Source organism: Ictalurus furcatus, chromosome 16 (assembly GCF_023375685.1).
Source record: "Ictalurus furcatus strain D&B chromosome 16, Billie_1.0, whole genome shotgun sequence".
In the NCBI taxonomy this organism is placed as follows: domain Eukaryota; kingdom Metazoa; phylum Chordata; class Actinopteri; order Siluriformes; family Ictaluridae; genus Ictalurus; species Ictalurus furcatus.
The window spans coordinates 21,642,552-21,662,838 of NC_071270.1; the positions used below are offsets into that span (position 1 = coordinate 21,642,552).

The 20,287-nt window shown below is 41.9% G+C and overlaps 2 protein-coding genes across 4 annotated transcripts in view; one reads left to right on the forward strand and one right to left on the reverse strand.

Moving 5' to 3' along the window:
* The window catches only part of anxa4 (annexin A4), a 14,949-nt gene extending 13,521 nt beyond the window's left edge, over window positions 1-1,428 (reverse strand). Inside the window, exon 1 of the mRNA XM_053645145.1 lies at window positions 1,293-1,428. The gene's annotated coding sequence lies outside the window, so the exon portion shown is untranslated. The remainder of the gene's footprint in view (window positions 1-1,292) is intronic.
* Window positions 1,429-5,826: 4,398 nt separating this feature from the next.
* Window positions 5,827-20,287, forward strand: part of aak1b (AP2 associated kinase 1b) — a 30,829-nt gene continuing 16,368 nt past the window's right edge. For 2 of the 3 annotated variants that reach the window (XM_053645998.1, XM_053646000.1), the window contains exons 1-14: window positions 5,827-6,709; window positions 10,789-10,907; window positions 11,119-11,227; window positions 13,665-13,807; window positions 14,014-14,135; window positions 15,344-15,425; window positions 15,596-15,728; window positions 15,996-16,099; window positions 17,625-17,713; window positions 18,044-18,189; window positions 18,348-18,430; window positions 18,544-18,843; window positions 19,026-19,198; window positions 19,578-19,876. In XM_053645998.1, the coding sequence (XP_053501973.1) occupies window positions 6,556-6,709; window positions 10,789-10,907; window positions 11,119-11,227; window positions 13,665-13,807; window positions 14,014-14,135; window positions 15,344-15,425; window positions 15,596-15,728; window positions 15,996-16,099; window positions 17,625-17,713; window positions 18,044-18,189; window positions 18,348-18,430; window positions 18,544-18,843; window positions 19,026-19,198; window positions 19,578-19,876 (2,056 nt within the window). In that variant the 5' untranslated portion in view covers window positions 5,827-6,555. The remainder of the gene's footprint in view (window positions 6,710-10,788; window positions 10,908-11,118; window positions 11,228-13,664; window positions 13,808-14,013; window positions 14,136-15,343; window positions 15,426-15,595; window positions 15,729-15,995; window positions 16,100-17,624; window positions 17,714-18,043; window positions 18,190-18,347; window positions 18,431-18,543; window positions 18,844-19,025; window positions 19,199-19,577; window positions 19,877-20,287) is intronic. The other variant, XM_053645999.1, reaches the window with a different exon arrangement.

Sequence of the window (20,287 nt, forward strand, 5' to 3'; positions counted from 1 at the left end):
ATGACCCTTTGCATTAGTTTACCGTGTAGCCTATAAACTCGGACTAATCCAGTAACTCAGGGTTACGGGATTAGTTTCGAGTTGACCAATCCAATCTAATCCAATCCAATCAGGCTTTACTGTTACCATGATGCTGGTTATCAACACACTCTGTCTTTGATCCTTAAACTACGATTAGTCCACGAGCACGTGCACATAAAAACACGTGACGTCGGCAACGAACAACCGATAGCGTTCAATATGGAGGGAAAAAAGAAGGTGTGCATATTTCCGGTCGAAAAGCAAGAAATTATTTTGCAGAAATATGAGGAATTTAAACCTACATTAACCACAAAAGAAAAAACAAAAAACAACACAGTTGTGGCTGCCAAAGCTCGGGAACATTACTGACTGTGTAAATGCGTCAGTTTACTTTTATAGGCTCACAAAATGGTTATAAAAAAAAAACTTATAATCACACATCTTTCATGTAATATAAATGTAAACTGTTTTAATTAAATGTTTCTCTGCGAAGTGGGGAATTCAATTAGTTGCGTCACTTTGAATTAACTGAATTAGTTGCATCACTTATTTATATATATATATATATATATATATATATATATATATATATATATATATATATATATGCCACTTTACTCACAGCTGATTGGTCCAAGCTGGGTTTGAGTTCTCTTACCCAGAACATCACCTGCCCCGGAGCAGGTCATCCATGGAGTGTTACTATGGTGATGAACACCGGTCAAAACCGAGCCACTTTCATGGTACCTAAAAACCCAGGGTTGGCACAAACTAAACTGGGACCTACCTGTCTATCACCTAAAGCAGCTTCATGGTACTGACCCCTGCTGTAAACTCAGTCATACCCGAGACTGTGTGTGTGTGTGTGTGCTCTGTTCTGCTCCAGGCTCTCCCAGTGCGTTCATTTATTCTGTCTAAAATCGTTTGAAAGGACAAATGAGGGAGTTTTCGCCGCCTACAGGCTGAAATTATAAAAGAAAGAAAGAAGCGGGGAAAAACGGATCACAAGACAGCGGAAAAGTTTTTAAACATGAGTAACATTTCCTGTTTCGCCACAAACAGTTGTTGCCTTGTTCATGATAATATCCGTTATAGGTTGTTTACACTGATGCACAATAACAATGTGTTCCAGATCACATGATTACAGCTAGTTATTGGATTAAACAGTGTTACAGTTTACATTAGGATTAAAACAGTGTGTTAAAGTTGATATAGTATTGCTAAGACCAAGTCTAGTGCAGTGAAAGAGCTCAGGAGTGTACACGTCCTACCTGCAGAAATAGTTCAGCACTCCACCGGGAGAAACAATGAAATGGAGCTGATCCTTCTGAAAGCCTGGGTGTGTGTGTGTGTGTGTGTGTGAAGTGAAGTGGACTCGGTTTGTACATGTGTGTCGGTGGGTGTGGACTGGGGTCGGGTTTCATTTCCGCATCAAACCCTGCGATATATTAGTGGCTGTGGATTCTGTCATACTTAATCTAGGGTTGAGTTTTTGCTAATGTAGCAGTTTGACTTCCGGTTAATGGAGGGTGTTGACCTGATATGAGTGAAATCCGACTGCATACGAGTGGCTTTATAATAGAAGTTCTTCTATATCCTGCTGGGGGAAAAAATAAATAAATAAACAATAGAAAAAAGAAACACTCATAGCATTTGTAATGTTTTAATGGATATAATGAGAAGTTGTATTGGTTTTAATGGAAACTTTAATAGTCCCTGTGGGTCTGTACTGGTAATTTGTTGCCTTCTATTGGTGGCATGTTATATCTAATGGATACCATTTTAGGACCAGTAATGTTAGTGGTTTTAATGGTTAGCTGATGGTTTGTAATGATATTTGCAGTGGAAACCATTAGAATTTCTGGTGAATTTCTGTATTCTAACTGTACCACTCCTTGTTGCTAGGGTGGTACCCACAAGCATACACCTTTAGTACCTTTAGTATGTATCTTTTACCGAAAAAGTGCATGTTGTGTACCTTTTAACAAATAATGGTCCATTTATGACCATTATACGTGCTTGTTGAACATTGTTTTCCAGATTCAGTTATGATGCTGTTATGATAACCTCCACTCTTCTGCGAAGGCTTTCCACTAGATTTTGGAGCGTTGCTGTGGGGATTTCTGCTCATTCAGCCACAAGAGCATTAGTGAGGTCAGGCACTGCTGTTGGGCGTGGAGGCCTGAGGTGCAGTCACTGCTCCAATTCATCCCAAAGGTGTTCAGCGGGGTTGAGGTCAGGGAAAATCATGTCTTTTATGGAGCTCGCTTTGTGGATAGGGACTTTGTCATGCTGGAACAGGTTCCAGTGAGGGGAAATTGTAATGCTACGGCATACAAAGACATCATATACACTTGTGTGCTTCCAACTTTGTGGCAACAGTTTGGGGAAGAACCACATATGGGTATGATGGCGCAATCTTTTGGCCATATAGTGTATTTACCTTAAATCTTTTTTAAAGGTACACTATATCCATGTTTCCATGTGAAATCTACAGGTACAAAAGGTGTACCCCTGAAGGTACCACCCCATCAACAAGGAAAGATACTGTTTAAATTTCCTGCGAGATCAGGTGGTCACTTTCGTATAACAAATGCATCATGACTTAATAGGTCTGTCCAGAATTTTCCACTGCAGTGCTGCTTTTTGTATAAATTCAGATGTGAATCACTGATTAACTCACAGAAACTGTGACAATAGTGGTATGGGTAGCTTTCAACAGTTTTTTTTTCTCTCTTCATCAGTGTGTCGACAAATATCACATTCTGTAACATGGAAATGCAAAAACCTTGGTTGTTTAGAACTAAAATAATGTCCGAAATAAAATGAGCCCAATAGAGCACAATGCAGTTCGAATGACACTGCGAAAAGTAAGGAATAAAACACTTTCTGACATGCTGTTATAGGAAAATAATCAACGCCGGGGTGGTGTGATGGAACCCATCAGAGTTCATAGCAGAGTTACTAAACCAACCTGATGGTGATTATTTTTCTCTAATAGCATGTCGTTAAGTGTTTTATTCCTCTTACGCCACAGCATTTCAAACGATTGCATTTTATTTATTAATGAACGATGTGTAATGTGAACGTTCACAAGACAAGTTAGTTCCTGTTATCACATATGTTACAGCAGCTATAAAAAGTCTGTCCCCTCACCAGCCTCTCATTTTTTCTCTCTGTCATGACGATAATAAGACAAAAAAACGCAGCTTGTCGTTCTGCATTACTGACAAACCAGAAACAACAAAGTGCTGAGTAGAGAAGACTTTTGCATGGCAGAAATCTTACTGACTCTTACAAAGCGTTGATACTTGAGACTCCTTCCAAATCGTATAAAAATGTCTCCTTACAGGAAAAAAAAAAGTATTGATTATTTATATATTAATTATGTTTTTATTTGATAAAGAACATTTTTTAATCCACTTATGGAGTGCCAACCATGCAAGTCTCTGTGAATGATGTTACTCATGATGATAACGTATTAGAATGAGTGCATTAATAAAAACCTGGGATTGGTCTTGCACTACTGTCTGAGCTGTGCTGTTATAGAAAGTTGATAAACACCTTCTGACCAATCAGATTCGAGAAATGTGGTACAATTAGTACCTACATTGTTCTGGGCATTGAGTCCCTGTGGCTGCCTATTGTGTTGGTGGTTAGTGTCTTTTTTTTGTTTGTTTTTTGTTAGAATAAGTGCTTCCTGTTATAGGAGAGATGCGTTCATGGGTTGCATGCTGGCAGGTATTCACATTGTTGTGGTGTTTATTTATACCTGAAGTCCAGCCGGAGTCCGGTCAGGATAGTTCTGTGGCTAACCACCATGCATATTGTTAATTCAAGTGCGATATTTTATGATGCTTCCTGGTCATGCTTTTTCCTCGTCAACTCGACTCTATTGAGCTACTACAGATGGTGACTGAATATCAAATGTCCCTGCCCACTACATGCGACTTCAAGCAAAATTCTACTTACATAAAACAAAAGTAAAAGCAATAGCGTCACATATTTATAAAACCAAACTTATGGACGGGAAAAATAAATCTTTAAAGCTGGGTTTCACCTTGACACAAACCTAATAAATGCACTTGAGTTTAAGTTGATTCTCTGTTGAGCCAAGCTAGGACTACAATCCTAGGACTACATCATGACCAGTGACATACCAGATTAGAATAAAACCCAGTAAAGCTTCAGTGAATGGTATTTGTAATATCATGCATAAAATGCTTAAAGTGGAAATTCTATACCTCTAATATAAAAATCATCTAAATACACGTTATGTAAAGAATCTTTTTTACAATCTGTGCTCCTAAATCCACTGGCTTGTGTCAGGGAATAAACTGATAAAGGTCTGCACTTTTTTTATCAACATAAATTACCCACAATGCCGTTCGACTGCCTGCTGATAGTGGTGCGGTGGCATTTTGCTGTCTTCGTCAGGCCTTGTGAGTGGTAATTCGCAAGTTGTAATAATGCAGTTTTGGTCCAAATTTTTGCATGAATCTTTGACGTTCACTGTAAAAGTAGCTTTTAATAACCTTGACCTGCTCGGACAAAGCAAACAAAACACACTCTTTCGTGGAGGCATCCACCTTTTCCCCCTCACTTCACAGGTCAAATGTGCCTAGGTGGGAAATTACATTATTGCAACATGGCACCACAAACTCAGCAATATAACTGCATTGCATTCTGGAACTTTGAGTCTAACATTTGTTGTCATCTTTACTCCTACATTGGCATTCTTATTAATATGACTCCCTTGAAAATGGGGAAGGGGCACGGTGGCTTAGTGGTTAGCACGTTTGCTTCACAACTTCAGGGTTGGTGATTCGATTCCCTCCTCCCCGTGGCCTGGGGGCCTCCTGGGTACTCTGGTTTCCTCCTGGCTTCCAAAGACATGCCTGGTAGGCTGATTGGTATTTCTAAATCTTCTGTAGTATGTGTGATTGTGCCATGTGATGGGTTGGCACCCCATCCAGGGTGTCCCCCAAGTTCCCTGAGATAGGATCCAGGCTCCCCTGAGAACCTGTGTAAGATAAGTGAGAAAAGAAAGTGGTGGACATCCATCCATCCATCCATCCATCCATCCATTTTCTATACCGCTTATCCTATTGGGCCACAGAGAGACTGGAGCCTATCCCAGGGAGCATCGTGCACAGGCAACCCCTGCAACACGGGGAGAACATGCAAACTCTGCACACAGGCAGCAGCGGGACTCGAATGCCCAACCCTGGCGGTGTGAGACGACCGTGCTAACCATTAACCACTGTGTGCCCTGGGTCCAAACTCGTGTACACCATATCCTGATACACCTGATACCTACAAAACTAGGGAACTGGTTGAGACATACCCTTCACTATGGTTGCTAACTATGAAATAACACATTTAAATGTTTTTCATTGTAACAATCCTGTGAAGTTACATTTGCAATTATTATTACCAATATTATTATAATTATTACCTGCTCAAAATGTAACGTTCTCCTATATATTAATATTGGTTGAGGTTGAGGGCGCGCCATGATATTGCGCATGCGCACGAGTTTCATACGTCAACTTCGGCGTCCCTGCGACCCGTTTGTCACTGCGCATGCGTACGCGGATTGCGTACTGACAGCTAGTATTTGTCGCCAGATTTGCGACATTGATTTTTTTTCCCTCCCCCCCAACAATAATGAAATCTGATCATCCTAAAATGAACCTTTTAATTTAAAAACTCGCGTCTGCGGATGGGAATGGTCAGCGCTGTACATAACATTATTTCTGTTATGATTTTCTCGGGGTAGCTGCTAAGCTAAAATGACAGTTTCGTTCACATCAGTCCGTTCTCTAAGCGGGTTAGTTAGCTTAGCTTAGCTTAGCCGCTTGGATTTAGCCAAGGTTGTGTATTTCTGCTCGTTTCATTTAACGGGCGTTAATAATAATAAAAAAATAATAATAATGTTAGTGGTGCGTGGTTATTGCATGGCACCGTGATATGGTGTACATCAGCTGTGTTTACGCTTGCGTTGCTAGCTGGCTGACTGCATCCTGTCATCTGTCATAGCGTTAGCATTAGCATTAACATTAACATTAGCTCGCTGATTGACCGAAATCGCAGTCGAGCTGAAATAGGCACGAAAACACCTCCAGCTTTCTGTCTCCGTCTCGCAGGAACGGTTTAAGGTCGGGAAAGATGTGTTTTTGGTTTCCTCAGGGGTTTATCTGAGTGACAGTGGACAGTTTAGCTCTTTATTTTGTTGTTGCCTGGTTTATATAGCTAGATAATAGCTAACAACTGATAACTGGAAACAGATGTTGGAGAACCGTTATTACCATAAATGCTGTAATATATGACACCGTGAATTCTATAGGATTATATAAGGCTGTAGACACAATGTCTCCCAGGGCAGCTGAGGCAGTGTCTGATTCACACTAAAAGGGCTTCAGGTCTATTACACTTCCCTGATTAAGGCTACAGGAACCGTGTTGTTTAATTTCGGGTCATTTGTGATAACCCAATCCGTGACAAGGTGGTATCGCAGTCAAGGAGCTCAGCATGAAGAAGTTCTTCGACTCTCGGAGGGAGCTGGTTAGTGCTGGTCCTGGTTCTGGAGGTGGAGGCGGATCCGGTGGAGTCGGCGGGAACTTCATCGGCAGGACCTTCACCATCGGACATCATCAGGTCACCGTGGAGGAAACCCTCGCTGAAGGTCAGGATGATCATCACCCGAGCCCACGGTTTAGCGACCGTCCTGCTCAAACACATCTGATTCATGACCAGACACAGCAGGTTTATGTCAGCAACGTCTCTCTCTCACACACACACACAAACACACACAAACTAGAGGTTAAGAAAACCTCAGGATGTGATTCTGTTCTCGAAAAACCCCCAAAAGCGGAGTGTTTTCCAAATACGTGCACACCCTGAAGTGTTTTCTTATTGCAGTTTGTGTTTGCAATGTTTATTTATTTAAGAACAACACGTCATGTTTTTACAAGTTAGCTCCTGCTCTCACTTAAACAGTCTTTCCTTCACCAGCATCTCATTGTTTTTTTTTTTGGTCTCTCTTGCATACGGCTTCTCATGTTACAGAGAAAAACCACAAAGTACAAACTCCTCTATCCTGAAGACTTTGTCATGATGGAAAACTTACGAAGCTTTCGAATCACTGACACCCGAGACGCTTATAAATATCACCGTATACTCGTATAACCGTCTCCTTACAGAATATTTCATCGTAGTGATGAGGGATTATGTTAAAATGGCTGTCATCGCAACGAATTAGCTAGAGGAAGGATGGGGTATTAGAACGAGTGCGTTGATGTAGACCTGTCATTCAGAGCTGGCACTGCGTTTAGAGCTGCTGTTGTAGAAATACACTTTCACACCAATGGTAGCAGAGCAAGGCGCTGGCTTGCCATCGGGAGCAACTTGGGGTTCAGTGTCTTGCCCAAGGACACTTCGGTATGTGGAGTCACATGGGCCGGGAATCGAACCGCCAACCCTACGATAAGTGGACGACCCGCTCTACCACAGCCGAATAATGAGGGTCTGTTGTACCACACATACCGAACCTGATCATTATATAAACCGTGATCCTCGACATACACTCAAGTGCAAGTTTGTAAAAATGAAGAAGACCCATAAATCGATCCGTCCACCCACCCACAACGCTTCTCCTATAAAGGGTCTCGGGGCACATCCCAGGGAACTCTGGGTACAAGCCGGGCGATACCCTGGATGGGGTTCCAATCCATCGCGGGGCTCAATCTCACACACGTTAACATACACTGCTGGCAATTTGGACATGCCAATCAGCCTACAATGCATCTCTTTCGACTTGGGGAGGAAACCGAAGCACGTGGGAGAACACGCAAGCTCCACGCACACAGGGTGGAGGCGGTATGCGAACCCCCAATCCCTGAGGTGCGAGGCAAACATACCTCACACATGAAGAAGAGATTTTAAGGAAATTTAATTCATACCCACTACGTGTTCAGTGTACTAGGTTTCAAAGACGATGTCAGTACAAAAAGGCTTCTTCGATGAGCCGTGTTCCAACCTTTCTGTCTTTTTATATCGTTCTCAAACCTCTTCTTGTACGTGTGAAAACTTCTAAATCCCTCGAAATCCAGCTAAGGAAAATACACCTTTCCATTATAAGCATTTCCAAGACCTCTTTAAGATCACAGCATGGATCTCATTTTAAGAACAGTAAGGCTGTAAGGCACCACCGGTCAAAAGTTTGTGGACACTCGACTGAAATGTTTCTCATGATCTTAAAAAACCTTTTGATCTGAAGGTGTTTGATTAAATGTGTGAAATCGGTGTTGTAGGCAAAAATATAATCGTGCCGACGTATTCATTTCTTTCATTAGAAAAATCTTTTTTTAAACCGGACGACTCGGAGTCAAATTTTACCGAAAAGCAGCGGATAAGAGTCCGGCGTCGGTGTGAACTCCTTTAATACCGTTTAAAAAGCATCTCTGGGAAATTCCTCAAGAAATCGGCCGAGAAAACGCCAACAATACATTTCTGGAAATTCTCGGCGAAAGGGGCGTCTACTTTAAAGATGCTAAAATACTAAATTATTTGGATTTATTTTGGATTTTTTTTTATAATCACAACATAATTCCCATAGTTCCATTTGTGTTACTCCAGAGTTTTGATGACTTTTTTATTATTATTATTATAAATTGTGGACAAATAAAAACTTTTGCCGGTTAGTGTATGTACATTGTTTTAAGACATTAGAGGTTTTATTTATTTATTTATTTTTTAAATTAAATTTAAAAATTTTTTTTTACTTATACGTCATACTCATGTAGAGTTGGATTTGAAACTCTGTGTCTCGTATTAACACCGTGTCCTGGTTTAATCAAAATTCCACCTATATTAAAGTTAACATGATTTATTTATTTATTTATTTATTTATTTGCTTGCTTGCTTGCTATCGAGTCTATTAATCGTACAACTATGATAACTATATAATAACCACAGCAGCTTTGATACTACAGTAATCTCCACCACGGGCATGTGACGTAAAATACAAAACACAATCTCCTCGAAACGGTCTCGGTTCATTCTGCAATCAGTTTGCTCGATACGTGTGTGTTATAACCTGTAGATCTGGAGCCTGAGAGAGTCGTGGCACTGTTTGTCCGTTTTAGATCTGTGTAGATAAATTGTAACGTAAAGGTTGGCTGTGTTTTCCTTCTGCTGTCTCAGAAGTCTTAGAGCTGTTTTTATTCCGTCGGTTATTAAGCACTGATCAGTCATCGACTTATTATTATTATTATTATTATTACATTGTTTACAATTTTATTTAAAGCTGTGTGAGAAATCTATCTGAATGTCCTGTTCACTCTGAGCCTTCGGGCGTTTAACAGAAGCAGCACTTGTTTTCTCTTGTTTTCACCTGGACGTGGCACACCCGAGCAGTTTTCACACGGAGACTCTTTAATTGTGATGATTACGATCTTAATATCCGGTACGCAGCGTAACAGTACCAGTGAAAGCGGTTTGTGTTATAACAGTAGAGAGGTGGAGTTTGGGTCCTGTGCGATGAAAGGTCACTCAAGGTCACCAGACTCTGTACCAGAATCCGCACGGGAGGAGCAAGCTTGGTATAAATCGTGTACACCGTGTCCTCACAATGTCAGCGTGGTTCATATGATATACGTTGCATTTCATGTTGTGGTTTTTGTTATATATAGCAGAGGAGTTTAAGTGTCTCAGGGTGTTGTTCATGAGCGAGGGTAGAGTGGGGTAGGAGATCGACAGACGGATCAGTGCAGCAGCGATGCGGACATTGTACCGGTCAGTCTACATCCCGACCTTTACCTATGGTCACGAGCTTTAGGTAGTGACTGAAAGAATCAGGTTGCGGAAACAAGCTGCGGAATACACCCTCCTTCGCAGGGTGGCTGGGCTCAGCCGTAGAGATGAGGGTGAGGAGCTCGGACGTTTGGGGGGAGCTCGAGTCAAGTCGCTGTTCTTCTGTATCAAAAGGAACCAGTCGAGGTGGTTCAGGCATCTGGATAGGATGCCTCCTGGACGCCTTCCTGGGGAGGTGTTTTAGCCATGTCCGACAAGGAGAAGACCCTGGGGCGGACCAAGGACTAGATGGAGAGATTACATCTCTCGTCTGGACTGGGAGGACCTGGGTATCCTCGTGGACGAGCTGGAGGAGGTGGTTAGGGAGAGGGAGGTCTGATCATCTCTGCTTAGACTGATGCCCCCACGCCCCAGACCCGGATAAGCAGAAGAAATGCTTGTGGTTGTGTAACGTTTGTTCGTGAACATTATTAGGTCGCTTGACCAGAACATGTCTGTAAGCATTACCTGTGCTAACAGCTCAAGGATGATCTAAAAGAACTCACTTTAAGTCCTTTAAACCTCTATATTTTATTCTTCTGTGGTTTAAGCTCAGACAGTACTTGTTTTATTTTGGGTTCACTTCCTGGAGTGCGTTTATACTGAAGACCTCTTTTCATACAGGAAATAATGGAATTATTACCAACATGTCAATTCACAAAGGAGATATATATAATATGTATATATATTGTTTGTATGTATGTATGTATATGTTGTCTATATATGTTGTTTCGTCGACTCGTGGATTCCCGATTCCATAATCCCACTGTCTCACCCATATAAAGACATGGCTACGTCATCTCCTTGGGCAAAAACACTTGGTGTCATAATGAAACAGAAGGAGGAGTATGAGTCAAAATGTTTTTTTTTTTTGTTTTTGTTTTTGTTTTTTTTTTTGCTTGTGCTTTGCAGGTGGTTTCGCCATCGTGTTTTTGGTTCGGACCAACCAGGGTGTCCGATGTGCGCTGAAGAGAATGTACGTGAATAACGAGCACGACCTGCAGGTGTGTCGCCGAGAAATTCAAATCATGGTGAGTGTGTTTTCTAAATGTTGCAACCCTCAGCATGCGCCCCAGTGTTTACAAAGAATCGTCAGTGTTTGTACTGACGTGATTATGTATCTGCATTATTATATCTCCTTATATCTATAAATACATGCAAAAGATTAGCTGCAAAGACTTGCATGATTAAAAGTAGCTATAATGGCACCCCTACTATATGTGTGTGTGCGTGTGTGTGCAGAGGGATCTCTCGGGCCATAAGAACATCGTGGGCTACGTGGACTCGTGCGTGACGGCTGTAGGGGGCGGTGACGTGTGGGAGGTTCTCATCCTCATGGACGTGTGTAAAGGTAAGCATGTTGAGGTAGAGGATGATTCAGTCCAGCCCATTTCAGTCTCTGATTTCGCAGTGTTCTCTACAAGGAGTCACTTAGGACGCTTTCACACCCGTTAGTCCGTTTGTCAGAGTGAAATTGGTCAGTTTGGTAAATAGCTCTAAAAACGCTCGTAGAAACCTTTTAAATTCATTGGTCAGAATTACGGCAAAGGAAAACGGTAAACAAACCATTGCAGAGTGTGCCGAGAAATCAAAAATCACGTGAGGAGGCAGAGCACGGAGAGAGAGAGAGTATATACGGTATTTTAAAACATTTTCCGTATCACATCCAGGTTTTATTATTATTATTATTTCAAGTTCTATCGGCGTGGGTTTTTGGTTATACCCGATAGTTCCAGCAATCGATTATCGTTGCTGATTAATGATGATTATGATAATGAGTCTTTATTGATCATATGTACAGTGAAATTCTTTTCTTCGCATACCCCAGCCTGTCAGGAAGTTGGGGTCAGAGTGCAGGGTCAGCCATGATACAGCGCCCCTGGAGCAGAGAGGGTTAAGGGCCTTGCTCAAGTGGCCCATCAGTGGAAACCTGGCAGTGCTGGGGCTTGACCTTCCGATCAGTAACCCAGAGCCTTAACCACCAAGCCACCACTGCACCCCCTGATTAATCATCAAATCCGAACAGACACTCGACCTCTATCTGGGACGTCTGTGAAAGCACGAAACCGCTCAACTATTTCACCTTTAAAAATAATTCTGGTTTCATTTTGCTGCAGTTGTATAAGTGAGCCACACGGGGGCAGTCACACCTCAGACACCGTCCTGTTCATCCAACGTTTTCCCCGTGACCTGGTTTTAATTCTCATTATACTGTTCCACATGCATGTTAATGAGAAACTGAAATAAGAGTACACAGGAGTATCGTAATTTAGCCAATATTTAACACACACATGCACATACCAGGTTTCGGTGAATCTGTGCTCACTGCAGCCTCAGATTCTTGTTCTTGGTTAACAGGCATGGAAACCGATGCAATCTTCTGATTTTGCCTCATGGTTCGACATGTTGCACTGCATTCTGCAATGCTTTTCTGCTCAACCCGGTTGTAAAGAGAGCGGTTATTGGAGTAACTGTAGCCTTCCTGTTAGATCGAACCAGTCTGGCCATACTCCTCTGACCGCTCTCTCATCAACAAGGCATTTCCACACTCAGAACTACCACTCGCTGGATGCGGTTAGTTTCTTTTCTACATGAAAATTGCAGGAGAGCAGTTGAGTCATTGACTACGTTTACATGGACAGCAGTAATCTAATTACTGACCTTATTCTGAATAAGACAATATTGTGATTAAGGTGTTTACATGAGTCGCTTTTAGAATATTCCTTTCATGTTCCTGTTTTACACGTTGTAGATCATAGATCGATTAACAGCACACGTCATTATGTTACCACGCCGTCCGACGTCCGTCCAGAATTTCACGTATCAACATACAGTTCGTCTTCGTTATGGTACCGTATATCGTAGACGTAAGACGTATATCGTAAGTCGTAAGACGTATATCGTAAGTCGTAAGACGTATATCGTCTTAATCGGATTAATATCGGATTATTGTTGTACGTGTAAACAAACCTATTGATGCGGCCAAAAATGTTTTGATTTTGCCGCTGCTTTTCCTGTGGAGGTTTTTTTTTTTTTTTTTTGCGCTTTTTTTTGGAAAGTTTGAAAAACAGCACGCCCCTACGAATTTTGCCGAGTTTGCTTGTTTTTTTTTTGCGTTCATTTCTGCGAATGCCAAATCGCGAAATCCTGGAGGGACCGATTCTGATGCTGGATGCGAACATTAACTAAAAGTCGTGACCTGTAGCTGCATGATTTCTTGCATTGTGCTTCTGACACATGATTGGCTGATTTGGATAACTGCACGAATGAGAAGGTCTACAAGTGTTCCTCTTAAAGTGGCCAGGGAGTGTGTGTATTTGTGTGTGTGTGTGTGTCTGTGTGTGTGTGTGTGTGTGTGTTTTCGATCACACTGGGTTAAATTCCGTGTCCATATTATCCCAGACATTTCTGATGCCTTTTTCGTCCTCTTGTTTGTCTGGTCCGTCTTCAATTGTCTTTTTTTTTTTTTAATTTTTATTTTTTTTTTTAGACTTTCCAGAAGCTTCCGTTTTAGCGTTAAAATCACCAGACATTACAGAAAACAGGCGCAAGATGAAAACGATTATCCGATTTTATTTCGTCTGGGTTTATAAACGTCTGTCTGACGGCCTTTCCATCAGTAGAACAAAGCGAATTCCTGAGGACATGTGCACAGGTTTAACTCGTCTGACTCTTGATGTCTCTCATTCTGAAATGTATTTATAACCAAACGCTTCTTGGATGACTTTTTCTAAATCTAGAACTCCCACCGTGCCGCTGTGCTAACGTGTGTGTGTGTGTGTGTGTAGGAGGTCAGGTGGTGAATCTGATGAACCAGCGTCTGCAGACGGGATTCACAGAGACTGAAGTGCTGCAGATTTTCTGTGACACGTGTGAAGCTGTAGCTCAACTGCACCAATATAAAACTCCCATCATCCACCGGGACCTGAAGGTACCCACACACACACATACACGTGGTAAAACTCCTGTAAACCACCAGGTACACCCAGACACACACAAATATAACCACAGGTCAATGCAAAACACCTATAATCCATCAGGACCTGAAGCCACACATGCAGGTGTATGTGGGTGGAATGTAAATCTCATGACCTGTAGTGTTTCAGGGGTGTGTGTGTGTGTGTGTGTGTGTTTCAGGTGGAAAATATCCTGTTACACGATCAGGGTCATTACGTACTGTGTGATTTCGGCAGCGCTACCAAGAAATTCCAAAACCCACAGAGCGATGGCGTGACTGTTGTGGAAGAAGAGATCAAAAAGTATAGCCGTTTCTCCTCTTTTCTTGATCCTTATCTCAGTTTATCTTTTTATATTTTTTTCCTCCATTTTTTTTTTGCCTCTCTTGCTCCATCTGTCCCTCCTGTCCTCTTTTTCTTCTTTAAAACAAACAAACAAACAAAAAAAATTTCATCTTAGGGCTTGGCGACCAAACGATCTCGATATTTATCGTGATATTAATAAAAAATAAATAAATAAAATCCACGATATCAATGATCATCTGCGTACGTTAACGTGATTCCAGAGCACCTTCGTACCATAACTTCTTCTCCTTTCGAACGTTGCCATGTTCCGTGCCTTAAAAATAAAACGAGCGCTTATTCGTTGTATGGAAATGATTCAGAGATGACCAGGAAAGAGGAGGGGAACGGCTGTCGTAGTAGAGAGATAGTCGTGTCTGTCTGACTTTAAGGAAAATGTAAAAATGGTCCACTCAGGCTTTTCTACATTTTCTCTATACAGTATCATTCCTCCTTTCCCCCCATTCTCAGATCTCCGACTGTAAATATCTCTGAGAACGTATTCGAACACTAGATCGCACTTATTAAGCTTTAAAACGATGATCTTATCTTAATATCTTTTAATATTCCTGTCCAGCTGCACTCGATTGATGAGCTCTGTAAAATATTTGACCCTTTTGGTACACTTCCAAAGAAATGTGCCATATACAAATGTGATATCGGTGGTAAATATCGGTGATAAATATATCGTGATATTTTTCTTCATATCGCCCAGCCCTATTACTACTACTTCTTTTTTTTTTTTTTTTTCTTCCTTTCTTTGTTTTTCCCCTTTCTTCTCGGTCATCTTATTCTTGTTTTGTCTTCCTCCTTCTTAAAAATTGTTTTTGTTTTGTCTTTTTTCTTCCTCTATTTCTCCTTCTTCTCACTACCCCCCCTTTCTGGTTTGTCTTTCCAATTCTTCTCTTTCTTCCTTCCTAGATCTTTCTCCATCATTCCAATTTTTCTCCTCCATCCTTGCCGTTCTTTTTTCATCCTCTTCATACAATGATGTCCCGCACTTCTCTTTTCTGCTCTGTTTTTCCTTTTTTTTTCTTTTCTCTGTCACTTCTTCCATCTTTCCCTTTCTCCACCGTATACCTGGTGAACTTTACACAGAAGAGTTGAACACACTGAGCTTGTTTACATGTGCTGTGATTGTGTGCGTGTGTGTGGGTGGGTGTGTGTAGGTACACCACTCTCTCGTACCGTGCTCCTGAGATGGTGAACCTGTATAACGGTAAACTTATCACCACCAAAGCAGATATCTGGGTCAGTACATCACACGCACATCATCAGATTTCATGTATACTCTCTAACATAAATCTAATCTAATCTAATGTAGTGTATTATTTTACTCCTGATTAATGGGATGTTTTGTATTGTGATTTTCATGAGTGGTTTTATTAGCTCTGCTGAAAGTGTGTGTGTGTGTGATGCAGGCTCTGGGCTGCTTGCTGTACAAGCTGTGCTTTTTCTCGCTGCCCTTCGGAGAGAGTCAGGTGGCCATATGTGACGGGAGCTTCACCATCCCAGATAACTCTCGTTACTCCTACGATATGCACTGTCTGATCCGTGAGTGTCTCGGTTCGCACCGCAGAGTTACACAGGGATGTCGGGAATACGTTAGGATTAAAGCGGGAATAATTCTACTCTGTTAACGAGACGTATCGCTTGTATCTCTCTTACAACCCTGTCCTTCAATAATAACAAGGTGATAAAAGCACTAACACAGTTTCTCAGCTATGGTTGTGGGTTCCGCCGGTTCTTTCTACACCTGCTGACGCTTCTTTCTATCCTCCTCTCGTCCTCCGTCTGCTGGTGTGTGTGGTTCTGGATCAGGCTACATGCTGGAGCCGGATCCGGATAAACGGCCCGATATTTATCAGGTGTCTCACTTTGCTTTCCGACTCGCTCGACGCGAATGTCCTGTCCAAAACACACAGGTCAGTCTCTCTCTCTCTCTGTCTCTCTCTCTCTCTCTTTCTCTATCTCTTTCTCTCTCTCTCTCTCTCTCTCTCTCTCTTTTTATATATATATTTATATATCTTTCTCTCTCTCTCTCCCTCACTCTCTCTCTCTCCCTCTCTGTCTCTCTCTCTTTCTCTCTCTATCTCTTTCTCTCTCTATATATATATATATATATATATATATATATATATATATATATAGCTTTCTCTCTTTATCTCTTTCTATCTCTCTTTACATATATTTATATATCTTTCTCTCTTTCGCTTTCTCTATCTCTTTCTCTCTATATATCTCTTTCTTTCTCTCTCTGTCTCTCTCTCTTTCTCTCTCTGTCTCTTTCTCTATATATATATTTCTTTTTCTCTCTCCCTCACTCTCTCTCTCTCCCTCTCTGTCTCTCTCTCTTTCTCTCTCTATATCTTTCTCTATATATATATCTTTTTCTGTCTCTACATATCTCTCTCTCTCTCTCTCTCTATATATATATATATATATCTTTCTCTCTTTATCTCTTTCTTTCTCTCTCTCTCTATATATATATTTATATATCTTTCTCTCTTTCGCTTGCTCTATCTCTTTCTATATATCTTTATCTCTGTCTCTCTGTCTTTCTCTATATATATCTCTTTTTCTGTCTCTACATATCTTTCTCTCTCTCTATATATATCTTTCTCTATCTTTCTCTCTATATATCTTTTTCTCTATATATATATATATCTTTTTCTCCCTCTCTCTCTCTCTTTCTCTGTCTCTTTCTCTCTCTTTCTATCTATCTCTTTCTCTCTCTCTCTCGCTATCTCTCTTCTGTACTGTTTATATTTCATGAGCTATAAATAATTTACATCTCAAAGATGTTAGAGAGAAGAACGAAAGAAAAGCGAAGAGTTTGAATGGTGTGTTAAACGCTGATCCCAGAAAAAAGAAGTAAAAGAAAATGAAGCAGGGTCTCTAGATCTCTAAAACTCTAGATCTGTCTCAGTGACTACGTTTACACGCACGATGAATTCCGTTTAAGGTCTATATTCGGGTCGCAGCCTCAGTTCCCGAATACGGCGTTTATATGCATCCAGGCGTCGGAATGTTCCTGTAAGTATGACCGAGTTGCCGCTCTTAAATTCCTAGCCTATAGCTAAGCATCTGTTAGCACCCACGATTCCTTGCGGCCTGAGCCTGCGTGTATATCTCCTCCTTTCAGTGGATTTTCCGAATGAGGTGTTTCCATGCAGCCACTTGCAGCGATTGCGGCGTTTACGTGACTCGGTACTAATTAGAATATTGCCAAATTCCGATTAATATCGGAATATCGACGTGCACGTAAACGTAGTCACCGTCAAACTCTAGATTCTCGAATAATAAGGATTATTATTATCAATAACTGATGAGCTAGAATCAGCTTGGTCTGTTTCCACAGTCTTGTCTGATTCGTACCCATCCTAATATTTAGGAAGGACTGTAAATGAGCAGAGAATTTATATCAATGATGATTATTGAATTTCCCAGAATTCCCCACTACCCACTAAGCTTCCTGAGCCAGTAAGAGCAAGTGAGGCAGCAGCGGCGAAGAAGAGCCAAACGCAGACGAAGGCCAGGTAAACCGCTCTTAGTTTCACTTCAGGTTATTTCTACATTAGCACGTTGCTTCACTTATGCTGATATTACGGTTTTTATTTATTTGTTTATTTTATTGTAAACGATTTAGCATGAAACGGGTTGAGTCAAACCATGGTCTTTGAGATGAGTGATAATTTCATTGTTAAAAACATTTTTTTAACATTATTATAGTTAAACTAAGAATTGTGCTTGACCTGGTTTCTCCAACATAGAAAAGTTTTTAAATTGTCCAGAGAGTTACAGAGATGACGTTTTTAATAAAATTCTGAGCAAACGAGTGTACGTGTGTGTGTGTGTGTGTGTGTTAGGCTGACGGATCCCATCCCCACCACCGAGACGTCCATCACGCCACGTCAGAGGCCCAAAGCCGCTCAGGCTCAGCCAATGGGGGGCGTCCTGCAGATCCAACCTGCTGCACTCACACCTCGCAAGAGAGGTACACCTATACACTCAGGTACACATACACACCACCCACACCTCTCATACATTCTCACTGGCAGCAAAACAAACCTTCAGGCAAACCTCACACACCACCAACACGTCTGACAAACCATCGGAAACCTTACACGACCGAAGTTTCCAACCTCTTTCTCTCTGTCTCGCTCTCTTTAGCTGTGAGTGTGAATTTGGCTCAGCCAGCTGCAGCGCTGCAGTCCCAGATCACACACTCCTCTAACCAACCTCAGCACAAACAGGTAAGTGTGTGTTTTTTATCCTGCGTTCATATGGGAAACAGATCTTGAATCGAGTTATTGAGTATTTGTGTGTGTGTGTGTGTGTGTGTGTGTGTGTGTGATGTGTGTAACAGCCCATGCATCCAATCCCAGTTTCGGCACCTGTATCAGGAAGTGTAACTCCACCAGTGACGAGCCCCGTCCCTCCAGCAGTAACAAGTCCTGCTCCTCAGAAAGCCACACCCACTCCATCAAGTCCGGTTCCACCCACCGCTCCAGCGCGTAGTGCCAAGCGCAAACAACAACAACAACAAAATAATCAACAACCAACACTACAACAACAACAACAAAAACAGCCTCCTCCTCTTGCAGCACAGCCACTTGAAGCCACGCCTGCTACCACACCCCCTGCCCCGACCACTTCCGGGGAAACGGTAACCGTTCTCGCTTTTAACATTGCACCTTCAAGACATACAAAATTATCAAGCCCCTGCCTTGTCCTAAATGGTTTCTCCCTACTTCTGAACCATTACACTAGAGATTTAGAAACACTCTGTAGCGTAATAATAATTTAAAATACTTTTAATCTCATTTCTTAAACGTTGTTCTCCTCCAGCCTACCACTATGGGCCTCTCCCAGACCCCGCCCTCTTCCCCAAGGACCCAGAAGGCAGGGCATAGACGCATCCAGAGCGATGTCACACACAGCGCAATGGTCGGCGTGTGCGCAAGCCAGTCGACGCAGCAGCTACAGGCCGCTACAGCCGAGGCGAACCTCAACAAATCCAAGTAATGACCGGCCTGTTACATCGTTCCTAACAACACTTTCTCCGCTCAGATTCGAACTCAGTTAGTCGTTTTAAACAGAGTTAACCCTCGTAGTAAAATGAGAAGTGCTGCCTGTGAAGTGGCGTTCTCTTAGCTAGCTAAACGTAAGCATGAGAACGAATCCTGGTGCAAAATATAACGTGACTGTAAATTAGAACAGTAGTGAAAAGGTTCGAATGAGAAACAGACAAGTTAGTAAAAAATCTGCATAGATATCAACTACTGACTGGATTCAGTGGTTTCATGTCCTCCTCACAACATCTCTACTACCTCTCACGTACATGTTTGAGTCGCTGATTGAGATCAATCTCTCGTGTGTTTCTGCCCGTACACCCCGCAGGTCAGCCAGCGCCACTCCATCCAACTCACCACAGTCTTCCCAGCAGAGTGTGTATGAATCTGGCCAGCAGTGCGGCGCCACCGCTTCTGTCCCAAATCTCATCACTACTTCTGCCCAGAGTCTTGCCGCTTCTTCTGCCCCGAGTCTGAACGCACCTTCTGTTCCCGGTCTTATCACTACCGCTGCTTCGAGTCTTAGTGCCCTGGACCAGCCGTCCTGGAATCCCTTCGGAGATGACAACTTTTCCATGCTCACAGCCGAGGAACTGCTCAATAAAAACTTCACCAAACTCTCCAAAGGTAATAAGACATGCCATTTTGTACAAACTCTGGACTGTCTCAAATATAACACCCTGCCCTTTTCTGTTATTCAGTTATTCCGTTAAAAACACCACCACCACAACACAGCCCTCGGTCTCTTTTCGAGTCTCTTAAGTTTTCAGTATAATAAATCTAAGCATTATTTATTCAAATAGCTACCAGTTGTTTCTCCAAATTAAACGCTTTAAAAAAAAAAAGAATTCTGCCCCCCCCCCCCCCCCCACGCATGTTATGGTATTACGATTCTTACACTTTTTATTTATGATGCCTGCTTTCAGTATTGCTTGGGCGCTTTTTAATTTATACCCGACTCAGCAAAAAAAAGCTTGCGTCTGTTGGACAGGAAAACTGTCCCGTTAAGTACCAACGATAAAAAAAAAATAATAATAA